Source organism: Takifugu flavidus, chromosome 18 (assembly GCF_003711565.1).
Source record: "Takifugu flavidus isolate HTHZ2018 chromosome 18, ASM371156v2, whole genome shotgun sequence".
Classification (NCBI taxonomy): domain Eukaryota; kingdom Metazoa; phylum Chordata; class Actinopteri; order Tetraodontiformes; family Tetraodontidae; genus Takifugu; species Takifugu flavidus.
The window spans coordinates 8,037,450-8,055,116 of record NC_079537.1 but is presented as its reverse complement, the minus strand read 5'-3'; the positions used below and the strand labels follow the sequence as shown (position 1 = coordinate 8,055,116).

Sequence of the window (17,667 nt, the reverse complement as noted above, 5' to 3'; positions counted from 1 at the left end):
ATTTATTGAATTCTCTGTACTTAAATAAATCCAATTATTACCCTCTTTACTGGTCTGGTCAGTAAAGATTTGCTCGCAGTGACTGCAAGCTAACAGGAACACGTGCTAAGTTTTGCTCCTCCGATGGTGTGGAACACGCTCTGGAAGTCTCACGGTTGCCTGTTGCTCAATGGCACACAGGCAGCGCCGTAAATGAGTGCCCTCCTTCTCAGCTTGCTGAAAGATGACCAGAGTTTGAAGACTGAAACTTTTGCAGCTTTTCCGTTCACGTCACTTTTCCCAGAAATACATTTCTTCACATTCTGGCGCCCAACTTGCGCTCCTTTCTTCTTGTTCCAGATTTGATTCGATTTACTCGAAGACACTGATTGCATGCATGCCAAATCACGCCTAAATATTTGTTTAACTGGCTTTAATCACTTTCTGTTTTCCCACCATATCTCCAGCCTCCAGTGATGATGACCCCCCCTCCCCACACATGTATTGATTTTATCTGCATTATTGTTGATGATTGATTGAGTTCACACTCGTCTGTTTCCTCAGATGTGTGTGTGGGGGGGTTAAGCGTTTTATTTATTCCCATCATTCATATTCACCCGTTTTGGTTGAGACAAATTGCAGACACACTCACGCTTCTCCCTGTCCCGTCTGTTGAGTAGGACGAGCGCGTGTCTTTGTTTGACCTGTGGTTCGTTGTGGGTCTGCTGTGTTGTTCTGTGCGTTTTGTCTCTCGATGAGCAGAAGTTCAGGCGGGCGACAACAAGAAAAGACCAACCAGTGTTTCTAGCTCAGGAAGACAAAGTTTGACTTAAAATCTTTGACAAATTGGGATAGTTTTTCTCCAGGAACCAGTGTGTGATGGTCCAAGAGACCAGCTGCTGCGGGATTCAAAACTGAGCTAAATTGAGAAATATAATTACCCCCCCATCCCGGGTATTCTGTAAACATCCAGATTTGGAAAGATGAAGGATTCTATGTAGAACCTTAGAATGTTTGCTGGGTGTTTACGGTTCATAACTTTATGGCAGGGGTTCCTCCTTGATATGACTTAATTTCAGTGGAACAGAAATATACATTGTTAGTCATATTTTTTGCAAGTAGCTGGGGAGAGGGAAGTCTGGGCTTCTCTTCTTAGACTGCTGCCCCCGCGACCCGACCCCGGAGAGGATGGATGGATGGATGGATGGATGGATTTTTTGCAATATCACAGTTAATTAGCGTACCTAGAGGGAGGCCATTTGCTGTTTGGACAGCCTGGGAATGATCAGCCAGCCTCCCTTCCTTAGAAAGTGAGGTTGGAAAGTGTCCTTTGTTACTGTTTAGTGTATCTGCATATGTAATGTGTGTGTGTTTTGTGTGTGCATCCCCCTCCCACCATCACGTCTCGCCCGTCACACCTAAACTCGCTCTGACAGCGGTGTGTGTGGAGACCCGTCCAGAACCCCCTCATGGGATGAGGGTGCCTTTCTTCTGAGCATCCATGGAAGGGTGAGAGGGAGAGAGAGCTGAAGGAAACAATCCACAGTAGGTTCTCCTGTGGGAACTGGATCCATAATAATAAAGCAGAAGTTCAGTGCAACAAAACACACACACACACACACACACACACACAGTGACATCTCACAGCTGAGATAAAAGTGAAATGTTGACTCTTCCTGCCTGTTCTCTCACAACACTTTGCCCTATTATAAGTCAATCTGCTTCTCATAAACCTGTCATCTCTGGAGGAACCTCTCGTATGGAACCTCTCGCATCACTGGGATCGAGTGCACGTTTTCATCCTATTGTTTAGGAAGCCGTAGACTGGCTGAAGTAACCACAGTTTTTTCAAATTGGCCCCTTTATTTCTCACTGGAAGGTTTAAGATTGAATTAAAACTTTTAAGGAACGCAGAATTTTGGGTGGTCGGAGAGGTCAGAGCGTAGTTCCCTCCAGTGGCGCTTCTCAGCAACGGGAGAGACGAGGTGGACGGCACAGCTGGCCACCGCGTGCATCAGACCCAGATGATCCACGATCGCACGTGTCGCCTCGCGGAGAGAAGAATCCGGCGCATAAACAATCGCGGAGGCACAAACATCGGGCTGAATCAAAGCAAATCCCTCCATGAAAGTTGTGTGAAGGGTTCCAGTAGAAAAGAGCTCCAGAGATCCAAAGAAATGACTCTGGGATGAGGACGGGCGTGCGCGGTGACCTCCCTCTGCCCCGTTAGCTCAGGGGTCATTCACAAGTGGCATTTTCACGTGATTGTCATGGGTCCTTCACCAAGATTCACGTCCTTGAAGACATTTGTCTACTGCACGAGGAAGAATGCCTGTTTTCATTAGATCCCATTTTGAATCAGTTGGATTGTTAATGTTTAATCTTTTAGCGACGCTGTTGCTACTCATGTATCCGTGCGCAGCAGGTTACATCAGGTCGGCTGAATAATTCATATTTGCATTCTATCTTTGCATTTATTACATCTTTACATGTATTGCCCTATTACAGCATGCCAGTTGTTGATAAGCCTCTCCTCGTGTTATGACCTTTTTGAGCCCTGATTTTTCTTTTTAAACTTTCTCCAGATAATCAGCGAGTAATTCGACTCTGCACAGTGAACTACAAACAGTCATGCACTAGAGATCACAGCCCCCCCTTCATCTGTGACATACACTGCACTGATAAGCAGAAACGACTTTGACATTTATGGAATGGGAAGATGTTTTGAACATGTTCTCTGGGGCCTGGGTGGGATTCTCCAGGTTCTCCAGTTTCCTCCTCCAGTTCAAAAACATGAACATCAGGTTCATGACTGCTGACCTCTCTGTGTTGGTGTGTGAGGGAATAACGCGTGTGACCTGTCCACATGTATTCCTTCTCCAATCGTACTCATAATTTATTTAGACGTTGGTGTTGTATGACTGGAATACTAAACTTTGTGTTAGCCGAGGTTCGTCTGTATGTATGGTCACAAAATGTGGTTTAGCTCCACAGAGAAATGGATGTTTTTGTGATACTCAGTGCAGCTCACCAGTTTAAGGCTCTGCAGCAGTTTCATTTTGCAGTTTTCTGCCCCAAATCCCCCCCAGACAAATCTTGTATTAGTATTTTAGTATTCTCCACACTTACACATACATATGTAAAGAGATTGGCATCGGCTGTGATTTATTACCCCGCTGTGATAGTGATCTTATCTCTAACTCCTCTCCCTGTTTTTTTCTTTTTTTCCATCCTTAAGTCTTTCCTATTGTAAATCTGCTGCGTTCTGTGAGGGTTTTATTGGTTTTCACTGTACGTGTCCGGGCTTTGGTCATTAAAAACCATGATTTACTCAGAGTGCTTTGGACCTGCTAACAGTGCAACAGACATTCGTGCAGAGTCTCTACTCCCAGGACAGAAGAGGGAGACAAGCAGCCCAAGCCCGGGGCCCCACAGGCAGAGTATGAAGTTGCAATAATTTACAGACTGCTACACCTACTCTGTGGTCATTATGGGATATTTTTACTGGAGGATCTTGTCATTTTCCCTAATGCTCACTCTTTAGGGTTTGTTGAGATCTCCTTTGTGACATCATTTGGGGGGATGGAAATTTATCTTGACTAAATTTAGTGTGATTCAGCATTTCTCCCAAACAAAGAATCCTCTTTTGAATCTCTAAATTATGTGATGAATGATTTTAATCCAACTGTAACGAAGTCTGGGCCTTTAAGATATGAGAGGGATCAGTGTGGGGGATACGGGTGATAAAGATGTGCTTTGCCAGACCAGAAAGAGCAAGCATGGACACATAGTGGCAGCCACTGTGGAGGGGTTTGTGTGTGTGTGTGTGTGTGTGGGTGTGAGAGAGAGTGTGTGTGTGTGTGTCTCAGACAGATATGTTAGATCACCTGATTCGCCACAGGCCAATAGACGAGACAGATAGACTCGACAGAGTTGAACTGGAAGACGCTGTGCAGTCAAAACATGTGTAAATATGATGGGAGGAAGGCACTCTGCCGAACACCTGAAGAATGTTTTTCTACCTTAGTGGGTGAGGAATGGAAAAACTAGGTCCCCAAAAACACTTTTCAGGGTTTATATTTCTCTTTATTTTTCTTTCCCCCCCATTTGCGCACGCACGCACACACACACACACACACACACACACACTCAAATATAAAGACCATCCAATGTTATAGAACGATGCCTTGTGTCAGTAAATCGTGGGGTTTTATGAGTCTAACAGTCTCAATAATTCTAACTCGACACACACGTGCGCTCACTCATGCCACTCAGCGGTGTCATCGCTCAAAGATCGAGCAGTGCTTGCCAAATACGTCCGTAAGGAAATTTCAGCTGGTTTGACATCACAGGTCAGTTCCTCCAGAGCCTCTGTGTTATGAACACACTCTAATTCCTATTTAACAGTGTATTTGCTCCTTCAGAATCACGTGTGTTTAGAGTTTTTAACTTCCTTCTGGGGACGTGACAACGGGGAGGGTCACCGTGGTCGAAGCCTTCACCTCTTCTCCGTCTGTCGTCTGCTCCAGCGCTTCCCTTTTCTCTTCTGCTCCAAGTCAGTCACTGGTGCCAACTGGTTCCCAGGCCCCCGCCGACAGGTCACTTAATGGTCATCCCCGGGGTTAACGTGGAACGCTCCTCTTCCTGTGGCAGCCCAACCACGGCCAGACGTACACTTTCTAATCACGTGCATTTCAAAGATTTATGCCCCCCAGTGGTGCTCTCACCCCCCCGTGCCCACCCACATCCTAAAACAACCCCGTTAGCCCAGCCTCACTCAGCGCTGAGTGTGGAGCAGCTTTTACGGCCTGTGACCCGGGTCCCAGCTCATCCTGGATGACTTTACCATGCATTCACTGTGGACACTGTGTCTGATTCACAACAAGAAGCACTGTGTGTGTTAGAAAATGTGTGTGTGATCGTGCGCGCGGGCAGCTGCAAGCGTGCTTCTCAGAAAATCTTCACTGCAAATTAGCTGGATGCAAACGTCTGCTTCCTGGAACGTGCGCATTCGCGCGGGGCAGAGCGTGTTTGCTTTGTTCACTGAAGATAGCGCTCAAGCAAATTAACAGTAATTACTGCTGAAGCCTTCGCATTTTCTGCTGAATATCCATGTGGCTGTGGAGTTGAAAGAGTTTGGGACTGTTAGAGGGGGTCACTGCAGAGCAGTTGATTTTAATTAAGTGTGTGTATGTGTGTGTGCATGTGTGTGTGTGTGTGTGTGTGTGAAGAGTGGGAGTGCAGCAGGTTTGGCAGCCTATCCAGGGGCCTCGTCACCAAGGCTCAGATGTGGCCACAACTGGCCCCTTCGCCAACAATCCTGGCTTTTCTTCCCCTCCCAGGAACGCAGCGCGTCAGCTTTAATTCCCTTCTAATGAACTGGCTACCGGAGGCAGGCAGACCCGGAACATTTATTAAATACACACACACACACACACACTCAGGAGTACACACATTCACCTACAGCTAAGAAAGTGTCCTCTAAAACAGTTGGCTGCTCAGCAGGAGGCCACTCACAGATGGATTTAAACACCTGCAGCGGAGGATCCTTGAGCTTATTATGGTCTATATCATCCATTCAGTATCATCCCAGGAGAGCCGCATTTTAACCTTTAAGGTTTTATAAGAATCTAGTAGTTTCCATTGTGTGTCTTTAATATATTATCTTGGCTTTCAAGCCAAGGCTCAGTAAGACATTTAATAATACTCACCGCTGTCCTGATCCCTAAACTCTTTCTGCACAGCACAAAGAACAAGATATTGGTTTACAATGCAAAAGACCGTAATGCTTTTAGGATTTAGTGTGTCGTATTAGTTTACTATTCTCACAGTTAAAGCCACTGTAAGAGGGTGTCACAGGTGTAAACTGGGGCTCCAGAAGAGTTCAGATGTCACTTTTTCCACTTCCTGCTGTTCAGAAACAAACAGGAGAGCGAAGCAGTGCTGAGAGTTTGCTCATCTCGTGCGAATGAGACGGACTGGGACGGTTTTAAATGAGGACAGTCGAATGAATTTGCGATGCGGCGTTCGTCCTTTGTCAGCTACCCTCCGTGTGACCCTGCCTCAGACTCGGCTGCTCTGCCTCCACATCTACTATAGAACTGGAAACGTTTGTGCACGACGAGCGCAGGTTGAAAATGTAATCACGATGCATTTAACTCCAAGATTATTATGTCCATTTAAAAGGAGGGAGACCACATGCTTTGCCTTTTTTTCCTTTCCTTTCCTTCAGAAAGAATTCCTCCGCTGTTCTCGCACATATTTCCGCAACCCCACCGATCAGGGATTTACCATCCCGGAGACGCTGCCGCGGCTCCACGGTCGTTCCGTTATGAACCTTATTTAATCAGCAGCGGATTATTCCGCACCACTCCTCCCATTGTGAACACCACTGGGCCTGTGGTGGAAGTGTGCATAAAGCCATTAGCTGAGTCTGACTCCGTCACTCGGGACTCGTATCCCAGTCAGAGAGAATATGTTAATGATGACCAGGAGATGGAAGCATATGGATAATATGACGGTCGTGTGAACCGTTGTCATCAGGTTATGAACTCAAACGACACGCTTGTAAAAACCCAGTTACTGATGGAGCGTTCAACATACCGAACTTTTTTATTGACTTATTTTAGTGCCGCTATTTTACACAACGGCCATATTAATGGCCACAGCTGTGTCTGAGCACATTTGCTGTAGATGAGTTTAAAATGTGCTTAGATTTGTTTTCCTCTATATAAACATCAATTGTAATGCTGGTGCGGTTGCCGTGGAGATTCCACTGGTGCTTGTTCTGCTCCTCGGTCGCTTGCGCACTACCTCAAGTGTTGCTAAAGATGTTCTCATGGTTCCCTAAAGAATGAACGTCAGCAGCATTCATTTGATATTTTTAGGGGATGCATGCCAAGGATATCGGTTATGTCCAGTATCCGCATGGTGATGATTTCACAATCAGTAGCCGTTAAATAATGACTTAAATTGCATACATTTGTATTTTTTCCAGTGTCAAATTACATGATGACGCCCAGAAAATAAGCAGACGTTTATTAGTGTTCAGTTTTGAGGTTTTTGGCCCCGAAAGCCGCATTTTTTTATTCGGTGGTCAGCGGTAGCTGACGTGTTGATGCAAGGGTCCTGTAACAACCGCGTTGTTCCATGGGACCTTGTGCAATTATCAGATATTATCAATATTTACCAAAGCAGCTCTGGTTTTAGTGTAGACCAGCGAGCAGATACGGCGCTTTTGGGATCGGGGGACAGGACACCTGGACAAGCTTCAGAGCTGCAGTCTTCAGGGGCCGGGTGGAGCTGATAATGTCAGCAGACCCTTCGCCCTCAGATACCACCTCACCACTCAGTCACCCACCCCCCAGCCAGGACTGATATAACAGGGGTCTGATTAAAGAGGACGGACAGATGACGGAGCGCAAGAGGCTGAAGTTAAAAGAGAAGAGAGCTCGTGTGATTCTAGCTTTGCATTCATCATAACAACAAACGTTAGAGTCTCCACTGCTCTTTAATTACATCAATTCCAATGACTTTGGAAGACAAAGAAAAAAAGAGAAGAAGTCTTATCATATCGTTGTGTCCTGTTACCCTGTGAAATATGGCCAGTGGAACAACTGCTTGCTTTGTCTCTGTTCTTCGCTCTCTCTCTCGTCCCTCCAGGACCTGCTCTTACCCGTCGGCCGGAGCTCTCTGGCGTGTTTTTAACTGTAAGACCTCCGGCTTCACGTCCTGCGACAGAGAAAGGTCCCTTTGATTGATACCGATCTGGGCAGAGCTCAGACTCATAATAACCTTAAACCCCTGCAGGCTGATTTCATTAACTCCACATATATCCTGTGGATAATGCACCGCTGTCTGCGCCCGATGCTATCACAGTTCATGCTCGCGCAAGTATGTAGCATGGTTTATTGCGCGCATTTGTTTTATTTAAGTATATATAGAGTTTCAGGTCGCAGTGCACTTGCATTTCAACATTGAAGGGTTTGAATCAGTTTATGGCTCTCGTATTTGTGATGACTGGACAGTTTTGCTCCGTTTTCTTTCCAACACAGTCTGCAGAGTTCACAAACCACATGCACTCAGCGCATTTCATTATCCTCTTATCCGTTCATCTGGGCCCCATTAGTCAGTTATTCCGCTGATTTTTGCTATCTTTTTCATTATCGAATGACAACACGTTTTCATAAGCGTACCTGAGCTGAATTGAATCCATTCATACACGCTCACAGATGCACGTTCAACCAGAGTAATGTAAGCGTCACATCTGCTGGTGCTGAAGGCTGCTGTCAAAAAGGGAAGGTCATTCTTAATGTGCATTTGGTTCTGCTTGGGAGGGGGTGGCAAACAGGGGCGGGACGCAGCCCTTAGGTCTGTGTATACCCAGCAATGACAAGCTAAATCCCACGGGATTACCGAGACACGGGACGATCCGTCACAGAGTGCTGGGACAGCTGGAAAGGTGTTGAGATCTGAGCGGCTGCAGATTTGCGTTCCTGTTATGTTACTGATAGAGCAGAACGCTGGATATCGCAGAAAATATGATGCAATAACGGATATATGATACCTGGTCGGTGTGTGTAAGTGTGGTTGAACCTGTTATAGTTCCGCACCCAACAGCAGAACAGGGTCATGTTGGGATTGTCGTCCCCGGCTGTATCCATTCCATCACACATGTGCTGACAGGATGAAATGAATGGAGCCTGTAAGAGTTTTCCTTTCCGTTCGTGGTCAGCCCATGTGATTGAGATCTGTCCCCAAAATAAATTAACCCTTATAGCACACTCTCACAGAGGGAATGTGCCCATACGGCATTTAGGCTGCATCAATAGCACATCTGGGTGCTCACATATGCGCACACATGCACATATGTGTGGGAAAATGGGCTCGTGGTGAGGTGGAGCGTGAAAGCGACAGTAAACAGAGGCCATTATCACTGATAAAGCTCCGCTCCTATTATGTGGCTGTTTGAGTGTTTTACTGTGAGAAACGGTGAGATAAGGCCGCAGAGAAAATCGTGGCAAATTGGAGGAATAGTCAGGATTAAGCCGGGGGCTAGGTGGGGGGTGGGGGGTAGGAACGGAAAGGGAGAGAGGTAGCGCTGACGGTAGTGCTGTGGGAATGGAGGTGTTCAGAGACTCCCTACAGACCGAGTCCGACATAAGAACACGCTGTGGCCACCCCTCGCTGAATCCCTCCGCCTGGAATCGGAGGGGGGCTTTGACCCCTTTAAGAGATGCGAGAATAAAAGGAGGTTTGAGGAAACAGATTGACAAGAGGTCATCTTACCAAGAGTATGGGTCCACTTCAGTCCGGTGGAGCTCCACAGTTGCCAACAGAGAATCATCACCAGTGGGTGATCAGTCAATAACAGACTCGTGCAGATCCTTGTTTCTGTTCTCATGATTCTTGTGGGTGGGGTCAGCCCTGTTGCAGTTATTCTGAGACATGCTGTGACGTCCTAATTACGTCCAGTCTACAGAACTATTGATCGTTTCCAGCAATCATGGCGTTCTGGTCCAAAATGTTTGGAAGTGTTCTGCATATTGGAAATGCAGTTAATCAGCTTTCTCTCATTGTACGTCTTGATGAAGACATCCACACCGATTACTCTTTCCTGAAGGAACAACAGCGAGACCCAAACCGTGTCCGCGGTTCCATGAGCCCATTTGGAGCATGACATCAGTAGTCTGTCGTTCTCGGTCAACGTGGACGCTGCCGTGCGGTGCTCCTCTGGGTTTGGCCCATTACACACAGTCCTCATCACACATGGGGGGGGCTTCACCGCGGGGGCTCCATCAGCCCGCGCTTGTGCCTGGGCGCTTCCTGTCTCGGCTAGGCGCTCCTTTTTTGGTTTGGTTACTACAGTTGTTTGTACTTTTCTCCGTGCGTTGCCCATTCATTCAGTTTCAGCACTCAATCTTCTTAATCCTACGAAGCAGGTGACTGCAGAAGCCCCTTACGCGGGTGGGTTGATCCAGGAGGTCCTTTCTGTAGTTACACATTGCTGAGGCTTTAAAGCTCAAGTGATAATAAGATAATGATAATAGTGTTCAAACAATACAGCCACTATAAACTGTTTAGTCTGAATTGGGGGGGGGGGGGGGGGGGCGTGATGGATGCAATGTTTGATTAAAATGTTTGTTTTTTAACCTCCCTCGAGATGAAGTCATGCTCAAATGAAAATAGAAAAAAATCAATAAATAAAATGTGTGTGTCTGTTTATATTCCTTTTGTAAAAAAAATCCTTTCTGGTACTGTTTCTTTCTTTTACTCCTTCTATGAAGACCTATGAAAGGGACTCTTGTCTACCTGGATTTCTTTGACCAACAGAAGTGAGAAAATCAAAACACAAATTCAGCGCTAAGGTGGAAATATACAGCAGATTGCGCCTCCTAGTGGACAGCTGTATAGATGCTTGTAAACTCCTCATGGAAAGATCCTGCTTCGATCATAATTTGATGCAATTTTCTCATCTCCTACCCTCCTTTGTTTTCAGGACACTGATGCCTTTGTATGATCAGGACTCCGGTCTGCTCGTGGTGGCTGGCATGGTGAGAGCCATAACTAACGGTTCATGTTAGGAAATAACTTTGAGGGAAGCATTGAAACATGAAAGTGGGCCTCTAAAATGTATTTGTGTCTCACAGGGAGACACGGTTGTTGACTGTTACGAAGTGTCAAGCACCGCGCCGTTCCTCTCTCAAGGTAACGCCTGTTTGGCTCTTATTTCTCTGACTGACAGACTTTGAAACCTGCTCTGCCTTTATTTTCCCTTTGTTTTCAGTGAGCCACTGTCTGACAGACACTTCAACCCGAGGAGTCGCCATGGTACCCAAGATGTCCCTGGACGTGATGGCCTGTGAGGTGATCCGCGTGCTGCAGCTGACCGACAGCTGCATCGTGCCGATCAGTTACCAAGTCCCACGCAAGGTGTGATAGAAGACCCATAACTCAGGTGATGTCCTGGACATACTCCCTTTGGTCTTCTCATGGTGCATATGTGCCTCTTCCAGCATTCGGGCCAGGAGTTTCATGAAGACCTTTACCCAGATACAGCGGGGGCAACTCCAGCCATGTCCGCAGAGGAGTGGTGGCAGGGGGAGAATAAACAGGTAAATTAGGACCACTTCCTGTTTTGTCTTGCAGCCACAGTATAAACACAGTTGGAAAGTGTGGCTGGATTTGTCCTCAGGTGGAGAAAGTCAGCCTCAACCCAGACAAACGGCCCAAAACAAAGCCCCCACCAGCAAACATAACACCTGCAAAGAAAGAGCTGATCACCAGGGGGAGCAAGGAGGTAAAAGCGAATCCCAGTCTCCATTAGCGATAATGTCACAGGAACTGTCCCATAATTCCTCTCCTACATCTCAGGATGCGCCACGTGGCTGCTCGCTCTCCAGCAGTCCTCTGAGCACCCCCAGCAGCAGCGCCGCCCCCTCCCGCTCTCCTTCCTCCACCTCAGGTCTCTCCTCAGGCTTCCTCCCCAGTCCAAGCCAGAGCACCAAGGCGATCCACGGCCTGCTGGGTACGACCAAACGCACATCCCCTCTTCAGTTATCAACAAGGGCTCATCCAGAGTTTTCCGTCCTTCAGGTCCAACGTCCAAGTTCCGTCACATCCAGGGCACGGTGATGCACCGGGACACACACATCACGAATCTGCGCAGCCTGAACCTCACTACACCAGGCGAGTGTGACGGCTTTTGTGTCAACCGCCAGCGAACGGCGGTGCCCCTCGCCATCTCAGGGGGCCAGATCGCCATCTTTGAAGTAAGACCACCCTGGAAACCTTTTTGTAACTCTGGAAACTGGTCCCGCCTTGAGTGTCCTTGTCCCGTCCTCAGCGCTCTCAGCCTGGCAAACTGCCTGACGGAGCCCTCAACACCATCCAGAACTCTGTTAACGCCGTTGATTTCTGTTGGGACCCTTTTGACACGCACCGGCTGGCTGTGGGTAAGTGTGTATGAGTAGTTTAAAGGTAACTATATACGTGTAGAGCCACACTAGCAAATATTGTTATAATGGGCTTCTGTGTTAAATCAATTTCCTATCATAAATGTGTAATGTCATTCTTTTACTTGTGTCTTATTTATTTTGTCATTGTGTCTTTAACTCAAATATAACTTCTTGCACACCTTAGCTGGTGATGATGCAAAGATCCGGGTGTGGCGGGTCCCCGAGGGAGGCCTGAAAGAGATTCTGACGGAGCCTGAACTCATCTTACAAGGTAGGAATGAGTCCAGCTTTTTTTTTTAAAAAACCCACACATTCTAATAAGAACAACAAAGTGGATTGACAGCCGATGTGATGTTTTACAGGCCACACAGAAAAGATTTACTCCATCAGGTTCCATCCTCTGGCCAGCGGACTGTTGGTGTCCTCGTCCTACGATTTCACAGTCAGACTGTGGAACCTGGACAGCGGAGAGGAGGTCAAGCTTCTCACGGGACATCAAGATCAGGTGATCGATTAGTCAGACCATACTGTCAGTCACTGAATTTGAATGTGGATTTTAATAGAAGTGAGACATCTTTGTGCGTCAGATCTTTGGCATGGCATGGAGCCCTGATGGTAAACTCCTGGCTACGGTGTGTAAAGACGGTAAAGTCCGCATCTATGACCCCCGTAAGTCCTCTGCACCACTGCAGGTATGAAACTGGTTTGTTTAATTTAACTTACAATATAAACTCACACAATAAGAAATTCCTGGAACTCTGTTTTAAAAAAAACAAACAACATATATTGGCATTTTCATTATTTAAAGAATCAAACTGGTTGTTTTCTTTTGCCAGGAGGGTCCAGGTCCAGAGGGCCACCGAGGAGCTCGTGTGGTGTGGGTGTGTGAGGGAAAGTACCTGCTGGTGTCAGGGTTTGACAGGTAAGGATTTTTGTGACTCGATTACTGTCGTCCATCCATATTATTCCCCTTGCTGGCCACACTTGTGAAACAATTCCTCGTTCAGTCGCAGTGAGAGGGGACTCTACCTGTACCCTGCCGACTCCCTGGCCTCTGGAGCCACAGCCAGCACTCACTTAGGCGTCTCCCCCTCTACTCTCATCCCATATTATGACCCTGACACGAGTGTGGTCATCCTCACTGGAAAAGTAAGGACCTAAAATCTGTTTGAACCCAGACTCCAGACGGTGACCCTCTAAGGAGCTCAATGTGTTTCTAGGGTGATAACAGAGTCCTCATTTATGAGGTCGTCGCTGAAGATCCGTACTTCCTGGACTGCAGCAGTTTCAGCTCTGCTGAACCACACAAGGTACTGAGCTCTTTTCCTCTTCTTCTGTCACATCCAGAATGTCTCCTTCAAGTCTCTGTCTTCTTGCCACTTATCCTTTGTTCAGGGTTTGGCTTTTCTGCCCAAGACTGAGTGCAATGTGCGTGATGTGGAGATAGCTGTGGCACTAATGCTGACCAGGTCCACCATCGAACCGGTGGCCTTCAGAGTACCGCGGGTCAAGGTGAGGCAACACCGCCCCCCAGTGGACACGTCAATCATAAGCGCGCAGCTTTAACTGAGCAGATGTGATTCCTGGTCTGCAGAAAGAATTTTTCCAGGACGACTTGTACCCAGACACATCAGTTTGTTGGGAGCCAGCACTGACTGCTTCCGCTTGGTTGTCTGGATCCAACGGCCAACACAAAAAGATGAGCTTAAAGCCAAAAGGCATGACACCAGGTACAGACACGGACACGGGCGTGTTAATCATGTGGCAGAGATATGGTGCAAACTGTGAAATCCTGGGTGGATTCTGTGTGTTTTCAACCTATTTTAGTGAGTGAGGCGCCTAAAGAGGCCCCAGTCAGGAAGTACCTACCCTCATCTGTTTACCTGGAGGAGAAGACAGATGAACAGAAGAAAGAGGAGGTGAAATCCTTAACACGCTCTAGTCGGTTGATGTGACATCATTCAGCACTGACTATCGTCTGTGCCTGTGCTACGCAGCTGCTCAGCGCCATGGCGGCGAAACTGGGGAACATGGACGACCCGTTACCGCAGGACTCGTTTGAAGGGGTCGACGAGGACGAATGGGTGAGTGGACGTAGCGTGTTGAAGCACTGTTCCTGCAACATCTGGTGCCTTTATGAAAAACCGCCATCGCTAAAGACTCCTTACTGGTGTGTTCCGAAGGATGACTAGAGGGGCCGTGGTCCCCACAGCAGGAGGAAGGAGGCGACTGTTCCACGTGCCATTTGTGACGCTGCCACCCGCGTGGTCTCTGAGCGGACCCATCATCTCAGACATTTGCACAAGCGAAGACGGTTTCAACTGCTGTAGTGTGCAACACAACAAATACACAATAAATACGACTGTTTCAGATAATAACGTCAATTACAGAATCTGCTGAGCCTTTTCCAATCAAACGTGATGTCCTCATGTCGGTGTATCTGTGTCAAACTGCATGAAATGAACCTCGCTGTTGAAACTTTGCAATTATTCATCTGGGGTTAACTGTAGTCATTTTTTGTAGTGATTTAATAGGCCAAACACACGGTGGAATATTAAATGTCAGGAAATCTGTGTTATATAAGCACTCCAAGTCACTGCACGGTGGAAAATCTTTTAAAATGATCTAAATACTGTTTCTTAGTGGTGATATATGGTCTTGTGTGAGCATGATATCAATCAAAACTTACACGTTTTTATCTTCTTTTTTTAACTTTCAACGTGGACCATTTTCCTCCCTGCTGGACAGCCTGTAAACACAGTTTTACTTTAAATCACGGGCTGTAAAATACAAAAAGAAAATAACAACCACCTTTAAAAAGGTGAAAATTCCATGAATCTTCCACTTCCTGTTTGATGGGGGGGGGGGGGGTTGTTATAAGAAGCAAACCCAAGGAAACAACAGGGTCTCCAGAACTCATGTTTGGTCATGAACTGGAATTTTTATTCACAACTTTACTTTTGTTTATTGCCAAGGTGTCTGTGTGTGTGCAGAAGCATTGAGGGAATATTTTGCCATAAGGGTGCATTGAAAGCCAAACCAGAGGGGCCTTTGTGTAGTCCGCATTGATTGTTTCGCTTTTCTTTTTGATTTTTCTGACTGTTATGGGATATTTCTCAAATTATATAATCAGGTGTTTGCTAGTTGTCTGTAATCATGTAACAGTAGGGTATTAACAACTTAATATGGCCCTAACAGCCAAGTTCCCAGCCAGGACTTCAGCAATATCAGTAACCATGTCCAAGGCTTCTGACCGGCCAGTTTGTTTACAACCTCTGATGGCCTGAAAAACCATCACCTCAGCCATGCATGGACGTTGTTCGCAATACCTGCAGGTGACAGTGTTAGTGTGATGTATGTGCTCTGTATGTGGTTGTGTTTATTGATTGTCATACATGGGAGATTTAATAACTTGCATTCCATTGTGTTTTAAAACAGAGAAAAAAATCATTTTTATACAGCAACTAAATGTTTGCTTTTTTTCCCCCTTCAACTTAAAAACGGTTTAGGGGTTTGTTTTTGTAGTAATGTCTTAATAACAATAAACACCTTTTCACCAGTACTGTCTTGGTGTTTGGTTACTTTTAAATATAAGCGGTTTAGAGTTAAAACATGAAATGAAGTGACCAATTTATATTTTTCTAATTAAGTATAAAGTTTGAGAAACAAAGAGTAACTACCATTAAGACAATTACAGAGGTAATCATCAGTGTAATTATAATCAAGCACTTTAAACACCTCTTAACTGTCTTTGTCATTTTAATATGTTCGAACACCCATGGTCATGGTGTAGTTTCACCTCCTACCGGCAGGTGTCGCTGTCACACCTGCGCGTCTCGAGGTTTATCTTGGAGTCTTGTTGATTCTTCCATGAACTTTGACCCTTCGGTAACCTTCAATGGTTGCATGTGTTGGGAATAGAAAATTACCACACTGTGCCGGGGACCTGTGTAATATTTTAAAATGGTAAGAACTTTCTTTACCTTGGTTTTCAGTTGTCATCGCCTGTCACGGTGACAGAAACTCGGTAGAATCCGCATTACCAGCCTGACACCGTGACGTAAAGCAAAATATCCATTTCTGGGGTTCAAACCCCTGTCATAATAAACGTGGCACATGTCTAATGACAAATTCAGTTTGAATTTCCTTCGGAAAACCCTTTGACATTGATGTCGCGAATACCAGCTGTGGCACGTTTGCATCTCTGAGTGAATGTGTTGATATAGTCAGACTGGATGTTCTCCGTCTCTTTCCTTCTTTCGCTTGGCGGGTATTTTCAGCTTTCTGAGGTTCTGCCTCTGTTGCAGGCGAAGTATCTTGCCCAGATCATCGTGATGGGCGCTCAGGTGGTGGGACGTGCATTTGCTCGTGCCTTACAACAGGAATTTGCAGGTATGACACATGACACACGACACCGCCCGCGTAGAATGTACCAGTAACGAAATGAATCCACCCTGAATCTAGTATCTAGCAAGTCGTGTTGACATTTAGTAAAAGCATCGAGGTTTTCCCAAAGCGGGGAGCTTTGGATAACGGATTGGTTTGATTTGGTGACCCACAGCCAGCCAGGCAGCAGCCCAGGCCAGAAACCGCTCAGCTCAGCAGTCCGCCGCCGCCTCCAGCATCACTGGGATGAGTCTACAAGAGGCTCAGCAGATCCTAAACATCTCTACACTCGACCCCGAGGAGATTCAGAAGGTACGGAGGGTCGGCACTCGGCTGCACTCAAGATTTTTAGGAACATAATGTTTGCCTGATCCTTCCATGTTTGCTCCTGTCATGTGAGTCGATGTTGGTTTGATTCTTCCACCGACAATAATTGGGAGTTATTTCCAATTCAGTCCCCTTCCTGTCAGCTAACGCTGTATTTATCCTGTGTAGTTTGTCCTTTCTTCAACCTTTCACTTTGCCGTTTCAAACTTGGACACTTTCTGCCTTTCAGAAGTACGAACACCTTTTTAAAGTCAATGACAAGTCAGTGGGCGGTTCATTTTATCTGCAATCAAAAGTAAGTACCGGTACACTTTATCTTCAAATTTGCTCATTGTGAATTTATTGAATTGTCTTGTAGTCTAGAGAGCAGGAAGTTTAAACTGTAAAGTGTTTCTAACCTTCTGTTGACAGTGGGACATTTACCTGTAGTGCCCAGCTTTTCAATTAAGAACTTGTTTAATGACCTCAACTCCGAGAGGCACCTGCCAAGTGTTAGTAGTTAGAGTTAGGGGTTCTGGGTATTTGTCACTGTGAGGGGATAAATGTTTTTGGTGTAAATGTGTCAGACGGCTGAAGCAGAAGTAAAGATGCAAGAAATGTCAACAATCTCACTGCAAAGTCGTTGAAGGTCATTGAAAAATGGAAATTTTTCATCACTCTTCATAGCAAAGTGAACGTTAGTCATGTCTTAAAATTAAATTAGGACTCGTGCGTCTCAGTGGGTGGACTCAAGCCTCCTTTTTTGGCTGTCTTTGTGTCCAGGTAGTGCGGGCGAAAGAGCGTCTGGAGGAGGAATTAAGTATTCAGACACCAGAAGAAAAGCAGCAGAAAACAGAAACATGAAGTCTGCAGGACTGCCCTCTTTCCTCTCCCCATCCTCTGTAAATTATAACCCAATTAAAGCCCTTCTCCTTTTCTTTAGCCATGACTTTGTGGCATTTGTGGGAAAATATCACTTTCACAGAAGGAAACACAAACAGGTTTATTGCATAAACCCTTTAATTGTACATGTAAGATG

The 17,667-nt window shown here is 46.1% G+C and overlaps 1 protein-coding gene across 3 annotated transcripts in view; it reads left to right on the top strand.

The window, feature by feature from the left end:
* LOC130514852 (mitochondrial import inner membrane translocase subunit tim16-like) overlaps positions 1-17,570 on the top strand; it is a 65,381-nt gene extending 47,811 nt beyond the window's left edge. The window contains exons 10-31 of one of the 3 annotated variants that reach the window (XM_057014670.1): positions 10,478-10,532; positions 10,629-10,686; positions 10,766-10,911; positions 10,995-11,093; positions 11,174-11,278; positions 11,353-11,506; positions 11,575-11,750; positions 11,825-11,933; positions 12,121-12,207; positions 12,299-12,441; positions 12,524-12,628; positions 12,773-12,858; positions 12,944-13,085; positions 13,157-13,246; positions 13,332-13,448; positions 13,531-13,666; positions 13,764-13,855; positions 13,934-14,020; positions 16,244-16,328; positions 16,498-16,634; positions 16,879-16,944; positions 17,412-17,570. In XM_057014670.1, the coding sequence (XP_056870650.1) occupies positions 10,478-10,532; positions 10,629-10,686; positions 10,766-10,911; positions 10,995-11,093; positions 11,174-11,278; positions 11,353-11,506; positions 11,575-11,750; positions 11,825-11,933; positions 12,121-12,207; positions 12,299-12,441; positions 12,524-12,628; positions 12,773-12,858; positions 12,944-13,085; positions 13,157-13,246; positions 13,332-13,448; positions 13,531-13,666; positions 13,764-13,855; positions 13,934-14,020; positions 16,244-16,328; positions 16,498-16,634; positions 16,879-16,944; positions 17,412-17,492 (2,356 nt within the window). In that variant the 3' untranslated portion in view covers positions 17,493-17,570. Of the gene's footprint in view, positions 1-10,477; positions 10,533-10,628; positions 10,687-10,765; positions 10,912-10,994; positions 11,094-11,173; positions 11,279-11,352; positions 11,507-11,574; positions 11,751-11,824; positions 11,934-12,120; positions 12,208-12,298; positions 12,442-12,523; positions 12,629-12,772; positions 12,859-12,943; positions 13,086-13,156; positions 13,247-13,331; positions 13,449-13,530; positions 13,667-13,763; positions 13,856-13,933; positions 14,021-14,119; positions 15,496-15,766; positions 15,903-16,243; positions 16,329-16,497; positions 16,635-16,878; positions 16,945-17,411 lie in introns of those variants that run through there. The other 2 variants (XM_057014668.1, XM_057014669.1) reach the window with 2 other exon arrangements.
* The last annotated feature ends 97 nt before the right edge of the window (positions 17,571-17,667 follow it).